Here is a 27375-nt window from a genome sequence, read left to right on the forward strand (position 1 = left end):
TGGTTAATAAAATGCTGTTCTGTTCTCCATCAATCATTCTCTCATTTAGCCACATTTCAAGAAATCTAAACTACTTGGCTTACTCAAGGTTCCTTTCATATATTTTAGATGTTTATCTGGCAAACATCAGGTCAGGTCTTTTCCTTTATTTTCCTTTTTTAATCAGTGGATATTTTAAAACCCAATCATTAGCCCACATTCTGCAAAGCCTTTTGAATTTAGTAGAACATATACACAAGATTTCTTCCTTATTTCCAGATGACAAGAACTCTTTTCCCACTCTGCTGAACATTTACAAGGTACTTCCTTGACAAGTACTATTTACAATCTTCAGCTCCTCAGAAAATGTAATACTAACCCTGTTGTTGATTATTGGAGCATAGATGACTTTGTCTTTTGACAGTACATCCCATCTACTGACTAATGCAAGTTCTGTCGATGCAAATGTAATGTCAGTAGAGGACGACATTGCTGCGCCTGCACTAAATCATGGTGCTCATCCATCATTTGGGAATTCCATTCCTAACAGAAGTTACACAGCCTCCAACTGAGGTTGTCACCCCATCTTTTCAATCATCTTTGTATTTAGAGATTAAAAAACATGGGCATGAAAATAAACCTCATACAAAACCTCACAAAAAAAAACAAAAACAAAAGTACAAAAACCCTGGGACCATAAAAGCCAGTTCATTTTAGTCATAACTGGTATTCTGCTAAGGGAAACATAAATTAGTGGCTCAAAAAATAGCAGTCCCAATTAAGATGCTAGTAATGTAATAACCACTATAATACTGTTGAAGTGCAGGTTTTATGTGTTCTTCTCTCAAACCATGTAGCATTTCCTTCTTATATACTTCTATTTATATACTTTCTAATCCTGTCCCTCCTGGACACTCCCAATGGAAATCTTAACACCGTCACCTTGTCCATCTCTAGCTATGCCTCCTATGGGCCTTTTCTTGACCTCATGATGCATTCCATCAAGGTAAAAGAGTGGCTGGTTTATTTATTTATTTGTTGCACTATTTAAATACATGTCTAGGTTTTGACAACTAGATTTTAACAGACTAACAAAGAGTTTTACCTAAGTCAGTTTCAAAGCAACTTCAACAGAACCAGGGTATAATCTGGTTTCACTTATTCCAATCAAAATAACTACTGTGGTTATCACCTTATTAAGTCAGTAAGGATTTCATAATCTAGGTACCAACACATTCGTATCAAATGGGCACCTTTGGCAAGAGCTGACCAAACATTAATAAGAATAAATCTACAGGCAACAAAGGAGCTAGTTTTACAAAGGAAGACAAAAAATATAATATTAATCAAATAGTTAACATATAATACAGGCTGAAAGCAACAAAGCTGCTACAGATAAGGCAGCAAAAACGGGGGTATGCAAACACTACCATGAGTATGTGTATATCTGAACCTGTGTGTAATTTTGATTGATTATAGAAAATCCATAATAAATACATATGTGGGGGGTGTTTAAATCATTAAAATATTACATTACAATATGTTGTTATATTACAGTTTTGTCTCCCTCTGTAGAATCAGTTGCCATTACATATTTGTGACTGATAATATGCTGCAAACACAAGCCCTTTTCCTTTAGTTAGATTGATAAACCAATTCATGGAATTTGTAAATATGTTATCTGTCATTATAAAATGATCCTGTATATTATTTTTCATCAGTAGTACAGATTTTTTGCAGGTAGTATCTGTAAAACGAATCAGGCTATCAAATCACTTTAACCTCTTTCTGCCTCGTCAATTTACCGTAAACCTGAGAGAAACTACTCCCCCAAAATTTCCGTACAATTTTAATAACGATAAAAAGCTTACATGTAATGTGATTATCACGCAATTTGTCTTCACCCTTTCTTTCACCTTTTCTTGGGAATGTTCAAAGGTGTTAATTCGGCTTAAATGAGCTCAGTGTGTGTACATCAGATTGACAACAACGTCTTTTACTGATACTACGGTTCATGTTGCCAGGGAGTGACTGAGCCGTAGTCATACAGACACAATAGAGCTGCAGTCACCATGTATATAGCAAGTGTTTGTATTTGCAACTATTAGAGCAATATGTAGTATCTCTCAAATTCTGTGAGTGTAATTTCGAAGCGTTGTTCTGGGGCTATTATCAGCGAGCTCTGATGCCCTTGCACTAACAAGCTATCTTCGTTAGACAGTAGGAGAGTGTCCGTGCAGTGCACCGTTAGCTAGCTTTAGCCAGTTTGATAACATTATAGCTGCCTTGCCAGTTTTTTACTATGGAGTTTCCTTTTGACATAAACCAATTATTCTCCGAGAGGATCTCTATCTTGGACCAGACCTTGGTTGCAGGCCGCAAATGTACAGGAAGGCAAGTTTCAAAGGTTTTCGAATCTTTTTGATAGTATTTTACAGTTTACATTCAGTCAGACACTCGGTTCAATTCAGACTTATATAGCACAATACCAAAAATATACATACAGGCTCAAATATGTACTTAAACTTACTTAAATATTCTAATGTGGTGCTACAATATCTTTTTAAGTTTACACGGCCAAGGCTTATTGACTTTTCGTTGGTGATCATGATTGAGTCCCACTTTTCCTCCATAAGAAAGATTTGATTGATAGCACTCATTGGACCCCAGGGATCTCAGTAAGGAAGAAAGAATTGTAGATTTACACAAGTTGGGAAGATCTGTTGGAGCCATGTCTAAACAACTGCAGATTCTGAGATCACCAAGTCAAACAATTGCACATAAGTACAAGTATTTGGGAAACTATCACCGTCAGATGACAGGAAATTGCTTAGTTGTTCAGCAATGTGCTCCACACAAGGTGCACTAAGGCTTAAGCTTGCCAGGATGTGACTGGTCTTAATGACCGCTCTTTCTGACCAGTCAGACGTCTTCAGACTACAAGTCACATTCTACATTATGACATGCCCATAATGGATGTATGTAAACTTCTGACCTCAACTGTAAGCAGAACCATGTATAATGTAAATAGAACATAAATCACAAATCTGTGAACTCTTCGGCTGATCTTTGTGTGATAAACTACCTGGCCCTATGTGAAAAAGCAAGGGGCCAGGGACACTGCCCCCTTTTTTTTTTTTTTTAGAAAAAAACAAACAAACATGAATGAACAGAAGTGGCCTGATTAGGCAGGGAAACAGACTTTTATCATGCCTATGGGCCATCTGGTATCCTGCATTTAGATGTACTGTGAGAAAGAGGTAGAGTGTCTGGAATATAAAAAGTGAAAATGAGCCTCTTATCTAATAATATTCTGCTCTGCAATTTCTTTGCAGGCCAGATCTTCAAGCTCACATAGCCACAGTTATTGATGAACTTGGGAGGGCCTCAGCAAAGGTGAGTCTGTGTAGTCCGCTTATTTTTCTGTGTAAAGGCACATGTCAAAAGGGAATATTCTGCTATTTTTATTATCTGCCATATGTATGTTACTATTTTGCTTTTAGTCAAAAGCTCAGGATTCAGACTGCTCTGAACAGTTGCTTTCCTTTTTTATTTTTAGAACAAGCTAATGTCAGCTCTTTATGAATTCCTATCATCTTCTAAACAAGTCAACCCACAAGTCAAACTTTTATGTTTGTGTGTACACTGTCTAACATCGCAGTGTATCCCCTGACATGTCCAGTCAAAATCACAATGCACAGTTGATTGGCGACATCGAAATATTGCTATTTATGTTACCTTCAGTATTTCTTGAGCTGTGTTTTCCAGTTCAGTTGGGACATGAAATGATTAATCTTATGTGACTGTTAAATGAAACACTAAATTCACTCATGTCACTCAATAGCAGATAATGAGTGTATTAATACAGAAAAAGCATCCTGCTGTAATGTTTGTTTCAGCCAGTCTGTGTGTTATTGACCCTATATATTTCACATCAGATTCAGGTAAGCGCAAGCAGATAGATTAGAGAAGCTCCCATTTCCAATGAAGAACAATAACCCAGTTCACACCCTCATATATTTAATGGAATTGTAATTATGCAGTTTTGGTCACAATATCATCATTTTACTTAAGTGTTTAAAGCAAGTCCAGTATGAATTTTGCTGGATGACTGCAAGTATTATTTTGTTGAAAGCACCCATCATTCGCATACACAGTAAGGCCTGATCATTCTTCCATCCGTTATAGCTGTGCATTGTCCATTGTACATATTTGGTTTACTAAGGATGAGTAGCAGCAGGAATTGGAATCAGAATGCCTTTCACTTGCATACTTAGTTGACACCCAACTCACATTGTGTCTGCTGTCAGTGGTCTTTTTTATGCACTCTCTCTTGTCTTATGTGGCTCTTAAAAGAGAATGAATATGGTAATGTCTAACTAGATAGTTTCATTCTTGGACCCACTAAAGTAGTTTCGCTTTGCTGCTTTGATTCACTTTTCACAATAATCTCCATTATGGCCACTCAGTTCATAGTTCATCCTTTGTTTAGCTCCTGTCCTTTGTTTTTTGTTAAGGCCAACAGTCCCTTTAGGACAGCTTCCATCTGACTGGCTGCCCAAACAGAAGGTTTGTAGAGCAAATGGGGGTAAGAGGCAGTGTCTGTGTCAGATATCTTTGGAAGCAGATCTGCTCATTTTGACATGATACAATAGGGGGGGGGGAAGCATACAAAGAAGTGTGAAGCTTCAGTATTTGGCTTAGAGGGTTGGCTTGCTGTTATGCTGATATGTAATTTAAATATAAGCATCCACCACTGGAATGGTATGACAGAAACTTTCTCTTTAAATTAGTATAAATTGTTCTCTAATGCAAAATTTGGGGAGTTATAAAAATGTGAATGTTATTCCAAGACTTTATGTATTATTACATAATAGGTATGTTCCTGAAATTGATTTTGTGATTTTCACATATCTTCAAAGATGATTTTATGTATTTATTTATTTTTTAGTTTTTTGTTCTTAACTTCATAGTTAGAGCTAGCAAGTTAATCTGAACTACTTAAGCTGGTATATTTTTCCGATAATATGATTGTGCTTGTGACCAATTAGTGGTTTTCCTTTTGGTCACTAAAATTTTTGCTTTTTGCGCAATTTTCTGTTTCCTTCTTTTTGTTTTGATGTTGTCTTTGGACATTTAGTTTAAATGAATCAACAATGAGTCATACTAACTATCAGCATTCTTGAAGCAGAGGCCGCAGCAAACTTCAACACCATTAATCAACCAAAGACCAAGATTTAATTGATTTGAAAGCCGAATGCTTAGCCTTGTCCACCCTAGCTGGAAAACTCAAAAAACAGTCTTATTTGTTATAAACCATCGTCCTCCTGGGCCTTACATGGAGTTTCTGTCTGATGTCGCAGACTTTTTATCCGATTTAGTACTCCTCTCGGATAAAACGATTATTGCAGGTGATTTTAACATCCAAAGGAAAGCCTTGACATTTAATCTGTTATTGGACTCAACTGGCTTCTTTCAAAATGTGAAAGAACCCACCCACCACTTTAATCACACTCTAGATCTTGTTTTAACACATGGCATAGAAACTGAACATTTAACAGTGTTTCCCAAAAAGCCTCTCTTGTCTGATGTTTTCCTAATAACAATTATTGATAATAATAATAATTGACAATAATGATTACACAGCAGTGGGGAGTAAATTTCATCACTGTAGATGTCTTTCTGAAAGTGTTGTAACTAAGTTTAAGAATAGAATTCACTTACTGTTATCATCTTCAGTCCGTCCCTTGTACTAAAACAGAGCAGAGCAGCTTAGAAGCAAACTTAGAAGATCCCCATTTAGCCTGGAAAAATAGTTTGCTGCTATATAAAAAAGGCCTCCGTAACGCTAGAACTATGGAACGCCAGGACTGCCATAATGAATTACTTAAATACACCATTAAATAATTAATTAAATGTGGCAATAATTAATTAAAATTGGAATTAATTAATTAAATAAATAGTTATGACACATGTAATGAATTAATTATTGACACATTTAATTAATTATTTATGTATTTCACATTTTAATTAATTATTGACACATTTAATTAATTAATTATTGACACATTTAATTAATTATTTATGTATTTCACATTTTAATTAATTATTGACACATTTAATTAATTATTTAATGATATATTTATTTATTTCATTTTGGCAGTCCTGGCACCTGGCTCTCATCATGAATTAATTTTATCTGTCAGCCTCACCCGTCAAACTCAGGGGGCGGGGTTAACGCTGCCCATGCAGCTTCTCTAACATTTGATTGGTTGCCGTGCAAAGTAAGTCAAAACAGGTCGATCCTAGATAATCGATTGCTTCTGTAGACTTGAGGCAGCCAGGTATCCCAGAATGCATTTCAAATCACAGGCAGCAATGGTGGTGGTGTAGTTTTAAAATACCCCGTTTTTCTGTCACCAACTACACTTTTAACAGTGTTTTAGCCGCGAATGTCGCGCCGTAATCTTCACATGTCTGGTCAGGTTGTCAGCATAGAACATGTTTGCAAAAGTGCTCAGATGTTTTCAGAGATTTCACTGCTCTGCTAACAGTCAGCATGCAGAGTGCACCGAGGGGGTTACGTCAACCGGTTTGTTTACATATTCCACTCTCCGTGTTCCACATGTTGCATTCGCAGATTCTCATTTTCAACGAACGATCGTCTCTTTCCGCCTGGTCTTGTGTGTCTGTGCTTCTGTAACATAAAGAACGAGCTGACATGTTTCTCACGACACCAGCGATCAGCTCAACAGACCGTCAGTTTACCTGCATGCATACTCCTCACCTGTCAGCTGTTTAACACCTGCTGCTAATTCAAGAAACACGCCCACGTTACCTGGTGATCGTCACAGTTTAACTGGGCAGCCGGTGCTCGATATAACGCAATGTCAGCGCATTTTTCTGCATAAGATAAGTAAATATAGTATTTCTCCCGAGCGCAGAGCTGCTGGAGCTTGTTTTCTTACAGAGCACTTTATAGGCGAAGCCACTTTATCAGCGGCTGATGTCCAATCACCGCACACAGCTTTGAAACCTCACCTGAGTTTTAGCTCTCAGTGGTTAAACGCTGGACTTAATTCACTCAAGTTTTGTCTGTCGGGTCACGTTTACTTCGCTGTTTTATTTACAACTGAGCAAATCAGTTTGGCTGAGGCTAAAGTTACGTTTCATAACTGCAGAGTTTTACAGACGTTTAATGGTTCACTGGCACATGTGTTAGACTGAACTATTCGCTTTTCTTTATTTGGTGTGTTTCGGATTTAACAGTGAATTTTGAGATTAAACTCACTTTTAAAATGTTTTTATACAAAGAGGAAAGAGAAGGCGCATTTCCACCGAGAGGAGCAGAGTTTCCAACTACATGTTCATAATGCAGACTGCAACCTGGACAGAAATATTATATCATCTGTTTTTTAATAGTTATTCAACTGTATTCTAAGCACCAGCTATCTGTTAGAATTTTTAGAGTTTACTTAACTAAAAATAAATGAGGTTAACATATAATTTGTGTGATTTTTTTTCTCTCTCTCTTTTTATTCATTTATTTATTTATTTTTTTGCTTTTTCGGTCATGTTGTGTTTAACTGTCAAAGGTTTGTTACAAACTATGAAACACATCGTGCAGACTTCTGGATGTTAGAAGAAAACTAATACTGCTCATGAATGAGACTAAAGGCAGGAAGGTGTCCTTTAAAACTAAACATGTTAGTAGGACCTCCCTATTTATATGAAATAGCACGTGTATTTCAGTAATAGCCTACTGATTTCAGTGTAGTGGGTGTTATCTGTGATACTCCTTAACTATAATTTATCCAAGTTAACTTCAGTTAACTCGGAGCGGCTGGACAACAATTTTACATGTATGATCTTAAAACAGGACACAGCCACTTTACGTGCTGGCCTCATATCAAATGTGAACGCAGACTGAGTCTATGTTTGACGTTTGCTTTATATCTAATCTTCCTCTCAAACATTTAAACAGCAGCGAGTCTGCAGCTGAGGGAATACAAACTCAAACTGTTGGAACAGGTTTGCTCGTTTCTTGCGTGGATTCATTTGGTAATTTATTAAATGTATAAGTGTTATTCTAATCTGCTGCTGAGTCTTACACTGATGAAAATGCAGAAAACACAGATAACGAACACCTGTTCAACCGATCACTTTCTTTCCACTTTGATCTGCGACAAACTGACGGTTCATCTCTGTTACAGTGTTGCGTTAGACTGCTATATTTTTGTGTTCTTTATGCTGTAGATTTTCAAGTCTCTGGAATAGTTGGCAGTAATAAGGATGCTTTTCTGTAAAATCTTATTGATATGACCCGTGACATATTCATAGATGACAGTTAGTCAGCTGGGAAACTCTGGGTTAACTCAGAGAGCTGAAGATATCGTGGAGATGCTGACCTCGCTCCGTGGTGTACAGGGCCGTTTACCCTCATGATTAATATTCACAATAAAAATATTAGCCGAACATCATGAAGTCTTTATGTGTTTCATAGTGTCGAACAACCTTTGTACAGTTAAAGCCAGCAGTTACTACACGACGGAAACACCAACGTTATCTCTTGTATGCGTTTATACGCAGGTCACGCAGATTACTGAACAGAAACCCAAAGATCAGCTGTTAATCCAATTTATTTGCTCTCGCTCCTCCTTAAACATGTTTTTAATGTTAGTTATACTTCAGAATTGGCGACTGAAACACGTAGGACACATACGAACATCAGGAAATAACACTCCGATAAATATAACCTCAGTAAAAGAAGTCCGTGTCAGCGGGGATTATTACAGCTGTGTACCGGGGCCTGCGCTTTGTCGGCGGTAATAACAGCTGATTGCTTGCGAGGGAGCGGGTCTATCCCACGCTTTGCCGTGAGACTGGGCAGACATCTCCGAAATCATCGAAGCACTTTTGCAAAGAGGCTGTATCTTGACAAACCGACCACACATATGAAGATTAAACCACTACATTCTCGGCTAAAAAAAATATTAAAACTGTATTTGGTGACACACAAACAGGGTTTTTCAAAGTTCAGTTCTGCCGGTTGTTGTGTGCTAAAAACAATGGCCACCAGGCCAAAGCAATGGTTTTGAGTCGATCAGCGTTAACCCCGCCCCCTGAGTTTGATGGGTGAGGCTGACAGATAAAATTAATTCATGATGAGAGCCAGGCGCCAGGACTGCCAAAATGAAATAAATAAATATATCATTAAATAATTAATTAAATGTGTCAATAATTAATTAAAATGTGAAATACATAAATAATTAATTAAATGTGTCAATAATTAATTAATTAAATGTGTCAATAATTAATTAAAATGTGAAATACATAAATAATTAATTAAATGTGTCAATAATTAATTAATTAATTACATGTGTCATAACTATTTATTTAATTAATTAATTCCAATTTTAATTAATTATTGCCACATTTAATTAATTATTTAATGGTGTATTTAAGTAATTCATTATGGCAGTCCTGGCGTTCCATATAGAACATCTTACTATTCTTCACTGATTGAAGAAAATAAGAACAACCCTAGGTTTCTCTTCAGCACTGTAGCCAGGCTGAGTCAGAGCACCGTTGAGCCAACCATTCCTTTAACATTAACTATTAATGACTTGATGGATTTCTTCACAAATACAGTTTTAACCACTAGAGAAAAAATTGCTCATAATCATCTCACAGCTGTAGCATTATCTACTGCTACTTTCAGTACCACTGATATTTATTTAGACTCTTTTTCTCCAATCGATCTTTATGAGCTAACTTCAGTAATTGCCTCTGCTGAACCATCAACATGTCTTTTAGACCCTATTCCTACAAGACTGCTCAAAGAACTCATACCATTAATTAATGCTTTAATCTTAAATATGATAACCTATCTCTAATAATCGGCTATGTACCACAGGTCTTCAAGCTGGCAGTAGTTAAACCATTACCTAAAAAGCCATCTCTAGACCCAGATGTCTTAGCTAATTATTGGCCAATCTCCAACCTTCGTTTCATCTCAGAGATTCTCGAAAGAGTAGTTGTCAAACAGCTAACAGATCATCTGCAGAGGAATGGCTTATTTGAAGAGTTTCAGTCAGGTTTCAGAGCTCATCACAGCACAGAAACAGCTTTAGTGAAGGTTACAAATGATCTTCTTATGACCTCTGACAGTGGACTCATCTCTGTGCGTGTCCTGCTAGACCTCAGTGAAGCGTTTGATACTGTTGACCGTAATAATCTATTATACATTATACATGCTTCCCCTAGGAAGTATCATCAGAAGGCATAGCATACGTTTTCACTGCTATGCTGATGACACCCAACTTTAACTATCCATGAAGCCAGATAACACACACCAATTAGTTAAACTGGAGGAATGTCTTAAAGATATGAAGACCTGGATGACCTCTAACTTTTTGCTTCTATATTCAGATAAATCTGAAGTTATTGTATTTGGCCCTAAAATTCCTAGAAATATGGTATCTAACCAGATACTTATTCTCGATGGCATTACTTTGGCCTCCAGTAACACTGTGAGTCATTTTTGACCTGGATATGTCCTTCAATCCACATATTAAACAAATATGTAGGACTGCTTTCTTCAATTTGTGCAATATCTCTGAAATTAGAAATGTCCTATCTTGGAGTGATGCTGAAAAAGTTCCAATAAATACATAAATTAATTGAATTCAAAACCCTCCTCCTCCTCACATACTTGAATAATCAAACCGCATCTTATCTTAATGACTTTATAGTACCATATAACCCAATTAGAGCACTTTGCTCTCTGACTACAGGGTTACCTGTGATTCTAATAGTATTTAAAAGTAAACTGTTAGGCAGAACCTTCAGTTTTCAGGCCCGTCTTCTGTGGAACCAGCTTTCATTTTGGATTTTGGGAGACAGACATTATCTCTACTTTTAAGATTAGGCTTAAAACTTTTTGCTAAAGTTCAGGTGGATGGATCAGGTGACCCTGAATCCTACCGGTCAAGGCAGATGGCTGCCCCTCCCTGAGCCTGGTAAAATGAATAGGTGTGTCCAAATGTTTGACTGGTAGTGTGTATGTATAGCTTTCAACTTGAACTTTGACATTGATGTCTGCAAAGAATGGTGTCAGCTCAACTGACAAATTCCAACGACATCTGTTTCTATTTTTAAGAATTCTCATTCTTTTTTCCCTCAGGCCCAACAGCTCACAGCACCTATAACAAGTGCTTCCAAGCTGCAGACCCAGAAGCATCAGCTCTATCTTCTTAAGGATGGAGAGAGCAGCGGGTACATCTCATATCCCTTCCTCAGCTTTCACTCATTATTCAGCTTCACTGTTTCTGTCTGGATTGACTGAGTTGGTGTTTTCCAGCGGGACCTGGTCAGCTGAGTCATGTTGAAATAACAAATCATGTACTGTAGTATTGAGACATAAAAGACACTGTTTTTAATGCATATCACAGGAGCTCACCTCAGAGCATCCAAATCGAAAAACAAAGTAGATATTTGTATTACTCATTGCCAAGTCAAACTAACCCCTATTCCTGTCTCCTAACTACAGAGGACGTGGTGTGGTTGTGGGATTTCTGAAGGTTGGCTACAAGAAGTTATTTTTGCTGGTGAGTCACTTACCGTAAATCCCGGACTACAGAGCACACCTGATTAAAAGCCGCATGCTCTAATTTTAGAAAGAAAATCAATTTTGTACTTGTACAGGCCGCACCGGATTTTAAGCCGTATGCGTTTCACTTGTAATATGAGATATTCACACAGAAATATTACACGTGAGGATTTTTAACGTTTAATTTAATCCGTAAGGTAACATAAACATGGTAACATAAACGTTATGGTAAGATACAAAAATACATACTGCAAATGCTTTTTTTCCTCGAATGGCGCCTGTAACACAGCCGTGTTTAAGTATACGTACGTATCGGTAACACACAAATGACTTTGCTTATGGTTTTTTCGGAACAGTGCACAAACAACATTACAACGTCTCTTAACAGCCGGTAAAAATATATACTGTATATATACTACTTATCAATTTTATTGGTCTACTGTTACCAGACAAAATGTTTTTGGCCGCATGAAAAAAAAATATGCATTAGCCGCATGTCAGTATAAGCCGCAGTGTTCACAGTGTGGGAAAAAAGTAGCGGCTTATGACCCGAAAACTACGGTATATTTTTTTTCAATTTCCTTTTAACTTCTTTCCTTTCGGCCTTGCTTTGATCTGTATTTGACTTTCTGAAAAGCTTTTCAGGTATGCTTGCTATATTTCCTCCACAGGACCGGCAAGGTGTGCACGTAGAGGCAGAACCACTGTGTGTTTTGGATTTTTACATAGCAGAGAACCTGCAGCGAAATGGCTATGGGCTTGAGCTATTTAACTTCATGCTACAGGTAGAGAATACTTTAGGAATCCCTGAAATCATCTGAAACATCAGACCTTTCACAAAAAGAGCTAAAAACTGCAATGATATGATAGTGGTACCTAAAATGATGACACTAGTATTGCAGGTCATTGCTGTGTGTTTATCAGTAATTGCATGTTTTTATTTCTCTGTTTTTCTCCATCACCCACCTGTAGCACAAGAATTTAGAGCCAGTGCTGATGGCTTATGACCGGCCTTCACCTAAATTCCTGTCTTTCCTGGCAAAGCATTACTGCCTCACACAGAGTGTTCCTCAGGTACAGGCTGCACTTCACACAGTCATTACACTTTTTTAAAGCAAATTTTAAACTTTATTACCTCTGGAGAGCAAAAGAAAACCCTGTAGTTTTTCATTTGACTTTTAGTGGGGCTTCCCTTGTTATCATGGCTATAATTAGGCTAATCTTGCTCCCTCCTCTTTCCTCTTCAATTTTGGCTATTTTTAATACTACTGCTTCTCTATTGTAAAATAAATGCTTGTTTACAAGTTTATCTGCGGTGGAATTTCTGGGAAGACAGGGTACCCAGAAGCTGTTTATATAATATAATCAGTTAATAGCTTTACATCTTAGGACAAGGTAAATTTAGATAAGAAACTGACTGAGAAGAGAAGGGACCAAAATAAGAAAAACAATGCCAGCACAAGACAAAAACATCCAATGCGCAATTCAAATTATTCAAAATTATATCACCTTACAGTAATTGCATTACTTGAATTTAAACAGTAGGGTTGCAGTAAAAATATATATGTAACTCATCTGACAAAGGGGGAGTTATCAGCCTGCTTTTCATGTGTTTTTAATGAAGTTTAGTTTTGCCGCTTCATGTCAAAGATCAAACAAGTGTTTCTATACTGGATTCCATTGAAATTGACATTATCAACTAATTACTACTTTCAATCTTCCTATACATTAAGAAAATCAGGAAATCCCTGATTTGAAAAGTGGTGACACCTGTGCATGCACTGATATCAGAAGGAACACAGTGAGATGCACCTGAAAGATGTATACAGAATATAAGCTAGACAACACTAGTTACACACTTGGTTTCCACATCCCAAAAGACTACGGATGAGATGAGTTGTAAGTTCAAATAAGGAAATTACAAAGGCCTGATTTAGACCTTTTAGAGACTATAACCGAACTGTAAGTGGCGGACATTGCTGCCTGCATTTTTGCTGGTATATTATCATTGGGTCATCTCCCAAAGTTTCATATGCAGCCAACGGACAAAAAAAAATTTTCCTTCCTAGGTGCTTGCTTGTTGATGTGATCAGTTTTTTGGGGTCAAACCTATTTGTCCCTCTAGTTTTTCTACTTTTCTGTGCATTCCCTCATTCAGGTAGTTTCATCTCCCACCAGGAATTTTCTGACGTTTGTGAGTCCTTATATTGATGCTACCATTATTATTTCTTATACTGAGACTGTGATTGTTATTCTCTTACTGATAAATTATAAAACTGCGTTGAAAAAGTAGCTGGAAATGCACAGGAGGAATTGACAGTGCTGACCAACCCATTCAAAATTGTTGCAGACTGTGTCAACCTGACGTGCAATTACTTTTCTCAGGAGTTGCATATCAGGTTACATCATAGGTTACAGTGTAGGGATGTTATTGGTAGACACACCACTAAGACTGGAAATGCAGGGGCTATCAGGACACAGATGGTTATCTACTTACCTAGTTAACTTCATAAGAAATGTTAGTGATCTGTTTTCTTATTATTCTGTCCAGGTCAATAACTTTGTGGTTTTTGAAGGCTTCTTCCTCAACAGAGCAGGTAACTTTTTTGCCACTTTGATCCCATCGCTGTGGTTTTTGCTGTTCTGCAAGGGATTATTAAATTATATCTGCTTTGTGTTAACATAAGTTATGAGGTGTCTCCCAACAAGCAGCTCCAAAAATGAAATCCTTACTGGTGGAGCCTGTGTTTTCTTAGCATTCTTGATATTTCTGTATATATTAGTTAACACTGGTGGTTCAGTACAAGAACATTATGAGTTCAGTTATATAATACTTAACACACTACATCTAGTAGTTTTAAAGTAAATAGGTGCTTACACACAAAGTAAACACAAAGTTTTGTCAAATATGTCTCTGTGGAAGAAAAAAAGCCACCTGCAGTAGATTCAGTGGGTAGAGAAGGTCATCTACTAATTGGAAGGTTGGTGGTTCAATCCCTGACTGCCCCACTCTGTGTGCCAAATATCCTTAGACAAGATACTAAACCCAACTTGCTTTGTGATTCATCGATTGATGTATGAATATGTGCTTGTGTAAACAGATGAACGAGAGAAGCTGCATAGAGTGCTTTGGGTGCTCAGGTAGAATAAAAACGCACTATATAAGTGTTTCCAGTGGGGGAATCATTTCGTCACTCATCCAAGTGTCTTCATCAATCTCTTTTTTTTTTTTTTTTTGTCTTCATCAATCTTACCTGACTGCGGGTTTCTCCAACCTCTTAAACAGCATTTGCATAATGACTGAAACTAGCACCACTGAACAGCTACCCTCAGGTACCCCTGAGCAAGGTACATCCCTTCAGACTGCTCACCGGGTGCTGGATTGGTCGCCGCCCACTGCTTCACTGAGTGAATGGGTTAAATGCAGAGTGATTTTCCTACAGGGGATTAATAAAGTATATATTATTATTATCATTATCCTTATATATAAATTGTCATGACCACGAGTATAATTCCCAGAGAGCTGTGGAATGGCTGCAATCACAGCATTGTATGATGGTAAAAGATGTTCCCTTCTCGATTCAGAGATGGTCTTTCCCTTTTTACGTAAATGGCCTCCTTGCCTCCCCATTAAAACAGCTGTCTGTGAATGGTACTCATGGCCATTGATCAGTGGTTATTGGCCCTGACAATGGTCATTAATCAATGGCTATGACAATTTGCATATTAATGGTCATGACACTGACCTCATTGCTCATTGTTAGTCAGTGATGCTGGTTTCAGTCATTATGCAAATGCGCTGTTTATGAGGTTGGGGAAACCTGCAGTCAGCTGAGAATGAAGAATTCACTTGAACGAGTAACAAAACATTTCTCCCACTGAAAACTTTTTGGGATTTCCTTACCTGGATGATTGAGCATGGATCAAGATATTTTAACCCGCTTTGGCAAGAACTGCCTGAAGCTAATATGTGAGTACAAGCAAATAGCACATAAGATGGCTTACTGCTGGAACTACCCAAGATTCGGCCTCAGATGCAGACAAAACAGGTTTACTACTAAATGTCAGCAAATGAGCTCTTCAATTAAGGGCCTCTGAGCAACAAAAATCCTCCACAAGCTCACTGAATTAGTGAGACAAGCAAATTTTTACCTTGGACATATTAAAATCGAATGAGGAGTGAAGCTGACAGAAACTTACAATGCTTATAGATGAGAACACCCTTCAAAAGGTGTTTGAATTCACTGAGAAGTCTAAGATGAGACAACAAGAGATTACAGGATGACCCCAACCTCTGCAACAGGACGACTTTCAGGCCTGACCAAGTGTGTTTGCTCTTGGAACTGTGTCTTCATTCCACATATGTGAATTGTATGTGAGTACAAGGATCAGTACTACAGGCAGAAATATGGGTGTGCCATGAGATCACCAGTTTCACCCATTGTGGCCAACTTGTACATGGAAGAAGTAGAAAAGAGGGCTCTCTTGTCCTACCCTGGAACACTACCAAGTCATTGGTTTAGGTATCTGTATGACACCTGGGTGAAAATACAATCTTAGGACGTACCACAATTCACTGATAACATGGACAGACACTTCAAATTCACCAGAGTATGAAAAATGACAGGCTAGCCTTCTTTAACTGTGTAATGGAGGAGATTTAAAGTTGGATGTGTACCGTAAAGCAATACAGATCAGTATTTAAGGCTGGAAACTGGGTGTCATCAAGACAGTACGACACAGAGCGAACACCATCCGCACAGATACAGTGACCAGGGAAGCAGAACAATATCATATCAAGAAGACCTTGAGTGAATGTGGTTATCTCAAGCTGGACATTTGTCAAAGCTGGGAAGGCTCCTAAAGAATACTCCAACCAATCCAGCATCAGAACAGCAGAGACTCATTTTCTCTAAACACAGCGTCTCTGTGGTTTTTAAACCCCAAAACAAGCTGCACCAAAAATTGGCCCACCTCAGGGTAATATGGGTAATAATGCCTGGGAGGATTGCCGTGAAACGGGGAAACCAAATAACCATTGGCTAAGTGGATGACATAACAAAGAGAAGCTCACTTGCCAGGCCAGGACTCCGCAGTCATCTACAGGACAGTGGCCATGCTTTCAATCATGAGGATGCACACAATCTGGACTGGGTGGAACGCTGGTGTGAGAAGGGCCCTAAGGGTACATCTTTCACCATCTTGCGATGCTGTGACTACAGCCATTCCCCAACTTTCTGTGAATGGTACTCATGGCCATTGATCAATGGTTATTGGCCCTGACAATGGTCATTAATCAATGGCTATGACAATTTGCATATTAACGATCATGAGACTGACCTCATGGCCCATTGTTAAACAGTGCATATGCATAATGACTGAAACTAGCACCACTGACTGCAGGTTTCCCCAATCAGCTGAGATTGAAGAAGTCACTTAGATGAGTAATGAAACATTTCTGCTATGGAAATGCTACGTCCAGATGAACATAATCAGCTTTTGGGGATTTCCTTACCTGGATGATTGAGCATGCATCAATGATTCAGTAAAAAGGACTAGATGTTACAGTCGCTGATAATGCATTGCTTTAGATGGAGAGACTCTTGAGGGATGGCTGTTATGAGGAAAGGCAGCCCAGAAACTTTGCCAGCAGCACGCATCGTTGTGTGCCTCAACTTTCGGTCTTTTGCCAGGCTAATCTGCCATTTTCCTTCCTTGGTTAGGTTTAGGGATTAGAGATCTGATCTAGCTTATCATTTTAAAATTTGGGACACATCGTCAGTAGTGGACCTTTGATTCATCGGGTGTTTTGGCAATTATCACTAGACACCCTCATCCAAGGAGGCCCTGCCAGGCTTGATCAGGCCCTGGAGTGTGTCACTGGTTTATGTTAACTTGTTATTTCTCTTCTTCTTTCTTCTGTTTAGTTTCCTACAGTTTATTCTATCTATTTACTGCAACTGAGAAATAATACTTACCTCTTTAGCATTTATGGAGCCTAACATCTTCAAAGGGATAGAAAAGGTGATAGAGAGAACGTCTTGATGCATTCTCAATCATCCAGGAAAGTAAATCTCCAAAAGTTGATTCTGTTCATCTGGACGTAGCGTTTTGTGGGAGAAACGTTTCGTCACTCATCCAAGTGACTTCTTCAGTCTCAGCTGACTGCAGGTTTCCCCAATCTTATAAACAGTACATTTGCATAATGACTGAAACCAGCCCACTGAAGGAACAATGGGCTGGGGGGTCAGTTCCTTAATCATAATTATGCAAATTCTCATGACCATTGATTGGCTGTTTATAAGATTGGGGAAACCTGCAGTCAGCTGAGACTGAAGAAGTCACTTGGATGAGTGACGAAACGTTTCTCCCACAAAACGCTACGTCCAGATGAACAGAATCAACTTTTGGAGTGATAGAGAGAAGTAAGACAAAAGGGACAAGATAGGAGAGAGCAGAGAGGAGAGCCGGAAGGGGGGCGCCTGATCTGGCTTCCCACACCTCCCCGCCGGATCGGGCTGTACGCTCTACCTCCCCACTGCCTCCCAGAAAAGGGGAGAAGAGCGGAATATTTCTTTTCTCTCGCAGTTAGCTGACTGCCTTAGCTGCCCAAGTGATGTCAGCCCATTTTAACCATAGCCAGCGACTGGTCCTCTCAGCAGTGTTAGCTAGTTCTCTTATAGCCTGCCGTTGCGCCTGTCCTCTGATCCCAATCTCTCTAAGCAGCTTTGCTGTTGTGCTGGCAACAAAGCCCCTGCACCCCACTTCCACTGGGCGCACCTTGATCTTCCAGCTTCTGTCTTCTGCCTCAGCTGCCAAGTTGGCATACCGCAGCTTCTTACGCTCAAACGCTTCCTCAATTGCTTCCTCCCATGGTTCCCGTCAGCTCAATGACGTACGCAAGTTTTTGGGAGTTAGACCAAAGGACGAGGTCTGGTCGCAAAGTTGTTGTTACGATCTCTTTGGGAAAAATTAGCCTCTGATCCAAGTCCACTTGCATTTGCCAATCCCTAGCAACCTTCTGCGGGTCCAGGTCTGGGGTTGAGGGGCTTGTCCTCGGCTTGTCTCCTTCCCAGACAAATGTTGATGAAAACTGACACTCCTCTTGGTTCGTGAAAGGTTGAGCATTCATGGATTTTCTTTTGCACTCAACTTTCTCGGCTAGACACCTGAGAACCTGGTTGTGTCTCCATGTGTATCTGCCCTGAGTAAGGCTAGTCCTACAACCAACCAAGAAGTGCTTGAGTGTTGCTGGGACTGTACACAGGGGGCAGGATGGGTCCTTTCCAAACCACAGCTGCAGATCTATTGGGGAAGGTAGCACATCGTATGTCGCTCCGATGATGGAACTTAGTCTATTAGACTCCATGCCCCAGATTTCACTCCATGAGAGTTTCCTCTTTTCCACACTCTCCCAATTCACCCAGTGACCCTGTTTGGCCAGTGCCACGGCTCTGGCATGTCTGGCTGTTTCCTCCTGTCAACACACCTCCTCCACCACAACTTTTCGACATTCGGTTACAGATGCCTGTTGCCACCGAGTTGTTACTGCGCCAAGACCAAATCCTCCTCTGCCCTGTTGGACGTGACCCACCACGTCACGATGCCGAAGAGCGGATTTCGCCTGTAGCACTGATGTGGCTGGGGTCCACTCTCTCCCCGTTGCTAGGGTGGGAGCAGTGCCTCTCACTATGGGGTCCCGGGAGTCCGTGAGTGACATCTCAAGCCTCACTTTTGCACATTTAAACTCCTCAACCAGGCTAGGGATAGGCAATGACAGTATCCCGTCGCTGTAGAGTCCAACACTGCTGAGGCATTTGGGAAGTCCCAGTCACTTCTTAACGTAGGAGCTCACTAGCCTCTCTAGTCGATTGGCATGATTGAGTGAGACCTCGTACATTGTCAACGGCCACAGTAGTCTGGGTAATAACCCAAACTGGAAGCACCAGAGCTTCAGTTTCTCTGGGAGTGCAGTGTTGTTAATCCTCTTGAGGTCATCAGCCAAGTTCTGCCTTAGTTGTTCTAGTTGCCACGTATCATTGAGGTCTGCATTATACCACCATCCCAGGCTCTTTATGGGCTTCTCTAAGACTGTTGGAATTGGTTCTCCACTGAAATAGAATTGCTCGGTTGTCAGCTTTCCTTTTACAATGAAGTATATAAGACCAATACCTTTAGATATGCAAGTTTAAATGTGGCACTCAACCCAAAAAGAGTGCTGCAGTGCTTTTATTCCAGTTCCAAAATATTTTGTTTCATCAAACTCTCCCAGGGTCAACCTCTTCTCCTCTGAGGGATCAGAGGGTGTACAGCTTTTTGTAAGGACTGTTCTTTCTTTTTTTTCCCTCATACATCTTGGTCCCATTCCTCTGTCCCATAATTAGTATAACTTCACACGTCAGTGCTTAAGTTTCAGGTTAGCTTTCCCATCAGTGTAAGTACAGTGAGGAAAATAATCATTTAATCCCCTAATGTACTTTTAGGTTTGCTCATTTACAAAGAAATGAACAGTCTTAATGGTAGATTCACTTTGACGGAGAGACTGAAGATCAACCAAAAATCCAGAAAAATTACACAAGAGAAAATTAATTTTTAGGCCATTGAGTGAAAAAAGTATTGGATTCCCAAGCAAAACTTGATTTATTACTTGGTAGAGAATCCCTTGTTTGCGAGCACAGTGGTAAGACATTTCTTGTAGTTGGTCACCAGGTTTGCACACATTTTGGCCCACTCCTCTTTACAGAAAGTTTTTTGCTGCCACTTGACAGCTCCTTCCTCAGATTTTCTATAAAATTGAAGTCTGGAGTTTCACTAGGCATTATCTTAATGTGCTCTTCTTCTTTTACCACTCCTTTGTTCCCCTGTTCCAATTTCATTGTACTAGGTATAACTTGCAATGACAATAAAGAGTTATCTTATCTTATGTTTCGTTTCATTAGCATGCTGAGACAATGACTTGACAGTGACAATGACAGAAACGACAATGACAGTATCAGTGTTCTGGCTGGGAGAAGGTTTTTTGTCCTAGATTTTACAGTATGTGGTAAAATTGTTCCATTGCAGAAAAACAGCCCCAAAGCATAATATTTTCACTTCCATGCTTGACTGTGGGGATGGTGTTCTTTAAGTCATATTCAGTATTTCTCTTCCTTCAGGCATGGCGGGTCGAGTTAATGCCGGAGAATTCAGCTTTGGCTCCTGATGATAGTACTTTATCTCAAGCCTTCTCTGAGCCATTTAGATGTTCACTGGCAAACTTAAGACAGACCTGTATGTGCGCCTTCTTGTGGCAGGCGCCCTTGCGGGTGCTGCAAGAGTTCAGTCCATTAGGGCGTAGTGTTTTACTAATTGTGTTTTTGGTGACTGTCCTCCAAACTGCTTTCAGATCATTAACAAGCTCCTCCTGTGGAGTTTTGGACTTCATTAGCTTACAATCATCCTGCATGGAGTTCCAAAATGGGAGCAGACTGAGATTGATGGTTGTTTTATATTTCTTGCATTTCTGAATGATCATACCAACAGCTGTCACCTTCTCACCAAACCTCTTGATTATGATCTACCATTCCAACCTTGTGCAGGTCTACAGTCTTGTCCCTGACATCCTTTGACAGCTCTTTGGTGTTGCTGGTGGTGGAGAAGTTTGAATGGAAGAAACTGATTCTGTGGGCAGCTGTGCTTTTTTGCTTGATATCCTTTCTTTTTACATTAAAGTGAAATTTCTATAATATTTGGAGACTGTTCATTTTTTTGTAAGTGAGCAAACTTACAAATTCAACAGGGGATTAAATCATTATTTCCCATACTTTTTGTCCTTGCTACATTGGTACAGTATATGCCATGTGTGATGTATCATGTCATATATTGAACCTACATTCCTGGGTTTCAGAGAACAGCAGAGAGAAATCCACACCCTGTATACCACTCCTAAACTCCACAGACCACTTGATACCTGCTTGTTTCCTGAACCTCCAATGTGTCACTTTGTTAAGAACAGCTAAAGTGTGTTGTATGACTGTACATTATTGTAATGACTGCGAGCAATAAGATCATGGTTAGGAAGATTGGTAGCCTCTTTATACTGCATTTTGTTTACGTCTGACATCATAAGGATGGCTTTATAGTGTAGAACAGGATGAGATGCCAAGCAAAAATCATTTTAACAAACACTTAGTTTTTTTTACCTTTATGATAGTAACATAGTTTTGTATTTACATTCCATTGTGTCCCCTGTTGATAGTTGATGCTCATCTGCCTCAAATTACCAAATTTAATTAATAGTCTTTGACATAGAAGTTGATCGCACAGAACCACTAATACCTTAACTTCCTTAAGCTGCATTTGTATGCCCAGCATATGACACTCAAAGGAATTAATAAACTGACACGAATGTGAATATAGGTTTCAGGATTAGCTGAATCCAAGGAAAAATCCAAGGAAACCATGTTTTTCCACCGCGTGCCACTCCATTTAGATGAGCATTGGAAAATTATACAAAAGCTAACATGTTGTGATTTACATAAAAATTGGGCACAAAGTGACTATAAACAAGTGAATGTATAAAACGTCTTGTTGTTATTATGACAAGTCTTATACAGAGGCTACCAATCCTTTCAACCAGAGTTGTGCTCTTTTTGTGCCAAAGGTACCTGAAAGAATTGTCTTTATAGTTAAAACAGCATGAGTAGGCTAAAAACAGACTTGCAAATAAAAAACAAACTTTAAATATTGGGTTCTGGCTAACTCAGACTGCTCAGGTAACAGAGCAAAAACAAGACTTTGCCTGGCTGAATCAAATATATAAATTTTATATATTTATTGACGTCCAAAACAATCGTGTCAGGAACAGTCTGCATTGATTTTTGGAGAGAATTTTTCACTTGCCTGAGCTGCTGGTTTTGTCAGCACCAATATATGAATTCTGTTTGACAGTGGATCCTCCCTTTCACAGACACAACACTATCTTGTAAGATAAAGTAGAAATAGTTCTTTCAGAGGAAACATTATTTAAATGTATGGAGGAGCACAACTGTCTGACTAAATGAATAAATCAATATGCCATTACATTATTTTTTTTTAAAAAGTTACATAAATTAAAAGGTAGTTTCCCTACCTTTAACATTCCAACTCACTTTTCCATTTTTGGTATTTTCTAGAGTCACCCACTGACCAGTCAGTCATAAGAATCAGCTAGTTTACAGCATCAGATTTGTCTGATGTATCATACATATGCACTGCAGTCTAAAGTTCACCTGTTTAGAAATGTAACTGCAAATTGCTTAGCACAAGTGTTATGTATGCCATGGATACATGTAATATATGTCAGCATATTACAGAAGAGGGACCTGTAAGGCAGTGGTTCCCAAAGTGGGGGGTCGCGCCGGCCGTTGCAGGGGGGGGCACGGTATGAATAAAAAAAGAATGCTTGGACACATAATGGACAGGTTTTTGATGGAGCTCCCAAACAAACGCAAAGCAGAAGATGACACATCGCCAAATATGCTTCCAAGCCAAGGACTAGAAAATATGATGAAGCATATCTTCACTTCTCATAATGACTAACTACTCCTGAAACTTGGCACTTATGAAATTAATTCATTGTGTTATTTATAATATAGACAGTTTTGGTCTTCCATACAGAGCTTATGAAGGGTTATGAAGGCTGTGTTGCAAGGAGATGGGTGGGGTGATCGACTCATGTTCCTCTTCTGCCTCTGCTCTGAGTTTGTTCTCCTCTACAGCGGCCCAGTTGAGAAAGGTTCCCCCAAAAAAGCCAGACGGAGAGATCAAGCCTTACTCTTTAATGGAGAGAGAAGGTAAACAGTCACACAGTGCCACTTTGCCATAACCAAGTGTTGACATTAAACATTAAGACTCTATTCCAAGTATATGGTCATAAGAAAGGACTTTTTTTTTTCCCCTTGTCGGTAACACTGATATAAACTGTGGAAATAAACAAAAATGTGCTGGAAAAAAGCTACCACAAATCCTTTTATGGTAAGTCTGAACATTGAAGAATGAACTGGAGTTGGTTTACCTTTAACTTCTGAGAACTTTTGAGCTGATCTTCCTGTATAGACCAGAACACGTAATACCAATAAAAATCTTATACACTAACTCAGCAAATGCAGAGTAAATTGTACAAAGTTATAGCATGTTAGCGTTGACACTCAAAAAAGTAATGTATCACACATTACTTGTCTAAAAATAATACTTTTTTTTACTTAACTTCCTTGTAACTTTGTGTTACTCCTTACCATGGCTTGAAATGCATTGTGATATGATTATCAGTTGAAAATATAAATGTTAGTCTCCAGTCTTACACATAATGATGGCTATGGGTAGAAGATGAACCAGCTAAAAGTGCAAATTCAAGAACCTTGAATCTCTGTAAGCTGATATTTGTAGCCAAGGACCAAGGCTTCTTTTATGGCTTTCCAAAGTTTGAAAAATGTTATAAAATTGTTTTGGGGTTGTTGTTTTTTTTGCTTTTTTTTAAAGGTGAACTTTTACCAAGCACAGAGCCTGTAAAATATGATGCTCTCAATTAGTGCTATTATTATTAGTAGTATGTAAATTTATTTATTTATTTTTTCTGTCTAGCTGTTCGCCAGGAGCAGAAGAGTCTTCCTTGGCCGTTTGCTCCTCCCCACTCCCCCCACCGCTCGGTAGCCTCCCAGTGCTCCCACTCCCTCAGCGTGGGATGCTCCCCCAGCAGGGCACCCCCTCGAGTCGCTCCAACTTCTTCCCCTGGTTGCAACAGGAACCAGAGCCCACAGTCACCTCTCAGCGATCGCTGCAGAGCAAGACGCACCAGGTAAGAAGTAACGCACTTCTTTCTATAAAATTCACCTGCAACTCCATTATGGAAATCTATATTTTACACATCTTAACATCATGTCAAGGTCAGTTACTGCAAATGAAATTTGTCCACAGTTTCAGCCTCAGTAACAAAGAAAAGCTGGATCTGTGAGAAGAAACACTTAGCAGACAATCTGCAAATGTTGTTCCACCTGTGTAGAGGGTGCCAGGTTTAGACGAAGCAGGATTACACCGTTATCATTCCCACCACCTTTATGTCACCCTAACACTAGCATCTTTTTCTGTCACACGAACCCTGTGCACGCCATCCTTGACTAAATTTATAGACTTCCTCTAAAGTCTTCCTCTTTTCCTCCTGCCTAGCGTTCTGGTCTCTGCCAATGAAAATCTTAACATCTTTAGCTCTGCCACCTCCAGCTTGGCCAGCTGTTTTTAGGTTAGTCGCTGCTGAGACCATTTCTGATGAGGCTTACATAGATGGTGCAATTAAAAGGCCAAATTCCTCTTTCAGGTTCCAACTTTCAGATACTGTTCATTTGCTGTAGGTAGTTTTTTTTTAGGCTAGTTTAATAAATGGCCTCAAAAATGCTAATAAATGCTATTTTATCTGTGAATCTGTGTTGTTCTGTTGTTTTATTCACATTTGTCTGTTTTTTGTCAGTTCTGTGTAGATACAACACTGGTATAGGTGCTTTATACATAAATGGTTCATATGTATAATATGAATATTATAATGAATATAATAAATAAGTGTAAGTGGTATGTTAATAGCACTAATAGTTGTGTAAAGTTATATAAATTGTGTGTGCACTATTGAATGCATGGTTAAAGTGGCCACTAAAACCAGAAGATTATAAAAACTAGTCAGATACTGTTGTTCTAAGTAGAACAAGGTCCAGATCTCTCACTGTAGTGATTAGTGGTTCGAGTTTTCCTGTAATTTGTAATTATTTTGTTGACCGACTCCTTTCATTCTCTCTTTCTTTCTCTTCTCTTTCCCCTTTTTTCGTTACCCATTGTGCTCCATTTATTTTGTCCCTCTGATTGATTCTGGCTCTTCTTTCTGTCATCAATAGTTCCCTTAATAGATCTCAGCTAGGCTTTCATTGACCAGCCTTCTACTGGCACTGCTGTTCCTTCCCTTCAAAGGAATGGCTGATGTGTCTTAGCTCAATAAATAGCCTGTTTTTGTCTTATGAATGGGGAGTCTGTTGTTGCTAGAATAGTTATTCAACTCAAATGAGGAGAGAACAAACTCCTTTTGGCCTTCTAGTTATCAGAACGACAGACTGGAACTTGATGGCCGTGTCTTATCTGCTTGACTTTTTTAGAACTCATTAAACAACCTGCCACAAAACTGCTCTTGTGAAATTGCATTTTGTCACACACAGAAATTATACTTAAACAGGATATTGTAAATTAAGGCTGCACCTTTTTTTCCAGAGTCTTATTTCCATTCTTCTTTTTTTGTGTGTTTTATTTCAACAGTATACCATGCATTTTTTCTGTTTGTTATATTTTGAGTTGTGTAATTATGTCATTTATTTCTTTTTTTTTTCTTTTTTCTTTCTTCCATCCAAAAATGTGCCTGTCTTCTCTCCTTTCTCTACCTTGCTCTCTATCTTCTTTGATTTTCTTCTCATCATCTTTGCTGGCTTCTGCTACTTCTCCAGTAGTCAACAGGGTCTAGTTGCGAGATGCAACTTGTACAGTCGACACATGGACACCAGAGCTGTTGGACTGCTGGACAGATGCTCTCCAGGTGAGGTTTTGTAGAGTTGTTGATGGCAGTTAAAAACCACATCATATTGGGATGTAAATTCATGTAAATTGTACATTAATTTAATATACATTCTATACAATGTTTATATAAAAACAGTATAAACGCAATAACAACAATAACATTTTCACGCATCCCAAATGTTTTGATGTTGTTAAACGAATACATAATCTATCTTAGTGTTAAATCTGTACCTGGCCCAGTGTTTTTGTTGCAGGTATTACATTTTACATTTAAAATTTTTGTCAACATTTTTTATCCAGTTTTTTATGATTTTATTTTTTATTATTTTATTTAGTTTTTTATTTTTTATTTCAATAAATAGAAAATGTCAATATTTAGCAAATCACTGGTTTCTGTTTTTATTTACCCAACCTCTCTGGAAATGTGGTTGTGTGACAGGATAATCGTAACTCATCAGCCACTGACTGGTAGCCACAAACTCTAATCCAATGCACTCTGACCACTAATGTCCAGTATGATATGCTAGGTTGAACTTTTTTAACATTGTACAATATTGATTGAAGACTGAAGCAGTCTTTTATCTGCCATAAAGTTTGGACGTACACCTTGATTACTGAATGACTTTTATTTATTCCTTTCTATTGTTTGGGAAAAATGAAACTGAAATGTATTTCATATATAGTAGATTCATCAGAGAAGTCAGTTTCCTTTGATGACAGCTTTGTACACTTGTTACTATGTTCATGTAGTCAACACTTAGAATGGTATCCACTTGAGAGGTAATCCTTGTAAGAAAGTTACTGGGTTCTTTAAGTAAAGCAAATTGGCTCTTACAAGAACCACCCCACACTGCAGAGGAGCATGTTCATCACAGTTACGGTGTCCATGAATATGCTAGGGATCACTTGGGTTCACTTTTCTCATGGATATTAGACCAGTGGAAATCTGTTTTGGTGAATATGAATGTAACTTCATATTCACCAGAAATTATTCTTAAGCTGTGATTAAAACCCTAACCCAGTTGTGGTTGTCAGACATAACATACAACTGGGTTGTGAAGTGTTATAGACAGTCTACATGTAAAATGTTTCTTTCATTATTATGAATGTTTGCTCTCAGAGCACTGAGCATTGGGCCATTGTTGTTAAGTCGGCACAGTCATGTTGTTGCTAAAGCAAAAATGCAGATTATAAGAAATATTCTTTTTAGGGTAAACTGTGTT

The 27375-nt window shown here is 38.8% G+C and overlaps 1 protein-coding gene across 12 annotated transcripts in view; it reads left to right on the forward strand.

The window, feature by feature from the left end:
- Positions 1-2017: 2017 nt before the first annotated feature.
- atat1 (alpha tubulin acetyltransferase 1) overlaps positions 2018-27375 on the forward strand; it is a 29683-nt gene continuing 4325 nt past the window's right edge. For 2 of the 12 annotated variants that reach the window (XR_010573718.1, XR_010573719.1), the window contains exons 1-11: positions 2018-2373; positions 3315-3375; positions 11165-11256; positions 11531-11588; positions 12262-12375; positions 12563-12664; positions 14142-14187; positions 19863-19908; positions 23329-23403; positions 24191-24404; positions 26083-26171. Coding sequence is in view for 10 of the 12 variants with exons in the window: in XM_065471390.1 (XP_065327462.1) it covers positions 2282-2373; positions 3315-3375; positions 11165-11256; positions 11531-11588; positions 12262-12375; positions 12563-12664; positions 14142-14187; positions 19863-19908; positions 23329-23403; positions 24191-24404; positions 26086-26171 (986 nt within the window). In the remaining 2 variants the exon portion in view is untranslated. Of the gene's footprint in view, positions 2374-3314; positions 3376-11164; positions 11257-11530; positions 11589-12261; positions 12376-12562; positions 12665-14141; positions 14188-19862; positions 19909-23311; positions 23404-24190; positions 24405-25485; positions 26043-26082; positions 26188-27375 lie in introns of those variants that run through there. The other 10 variants (XM_065471390.1, XM_065471391.1, XM_065471388.1 and 7 more) reach the window with 7 other exon arrangements.

Source organism: Pelmatolapia mariae, linkage group LG22 (assembly GCF_036321145.2).
Source record: "Pelmatolapia mariae isolate MD_Pm_ZW linkage group LG22, Pm_UMD_F_2, whole genome shotgun sequence".
NCBI classification, from domain to species: Eukaryota; Metazoa; Chordata; class Actinopteri; order Cichliformes; family Cichlidae; genus Pelmatolapia; species Pelmatolapia mariae.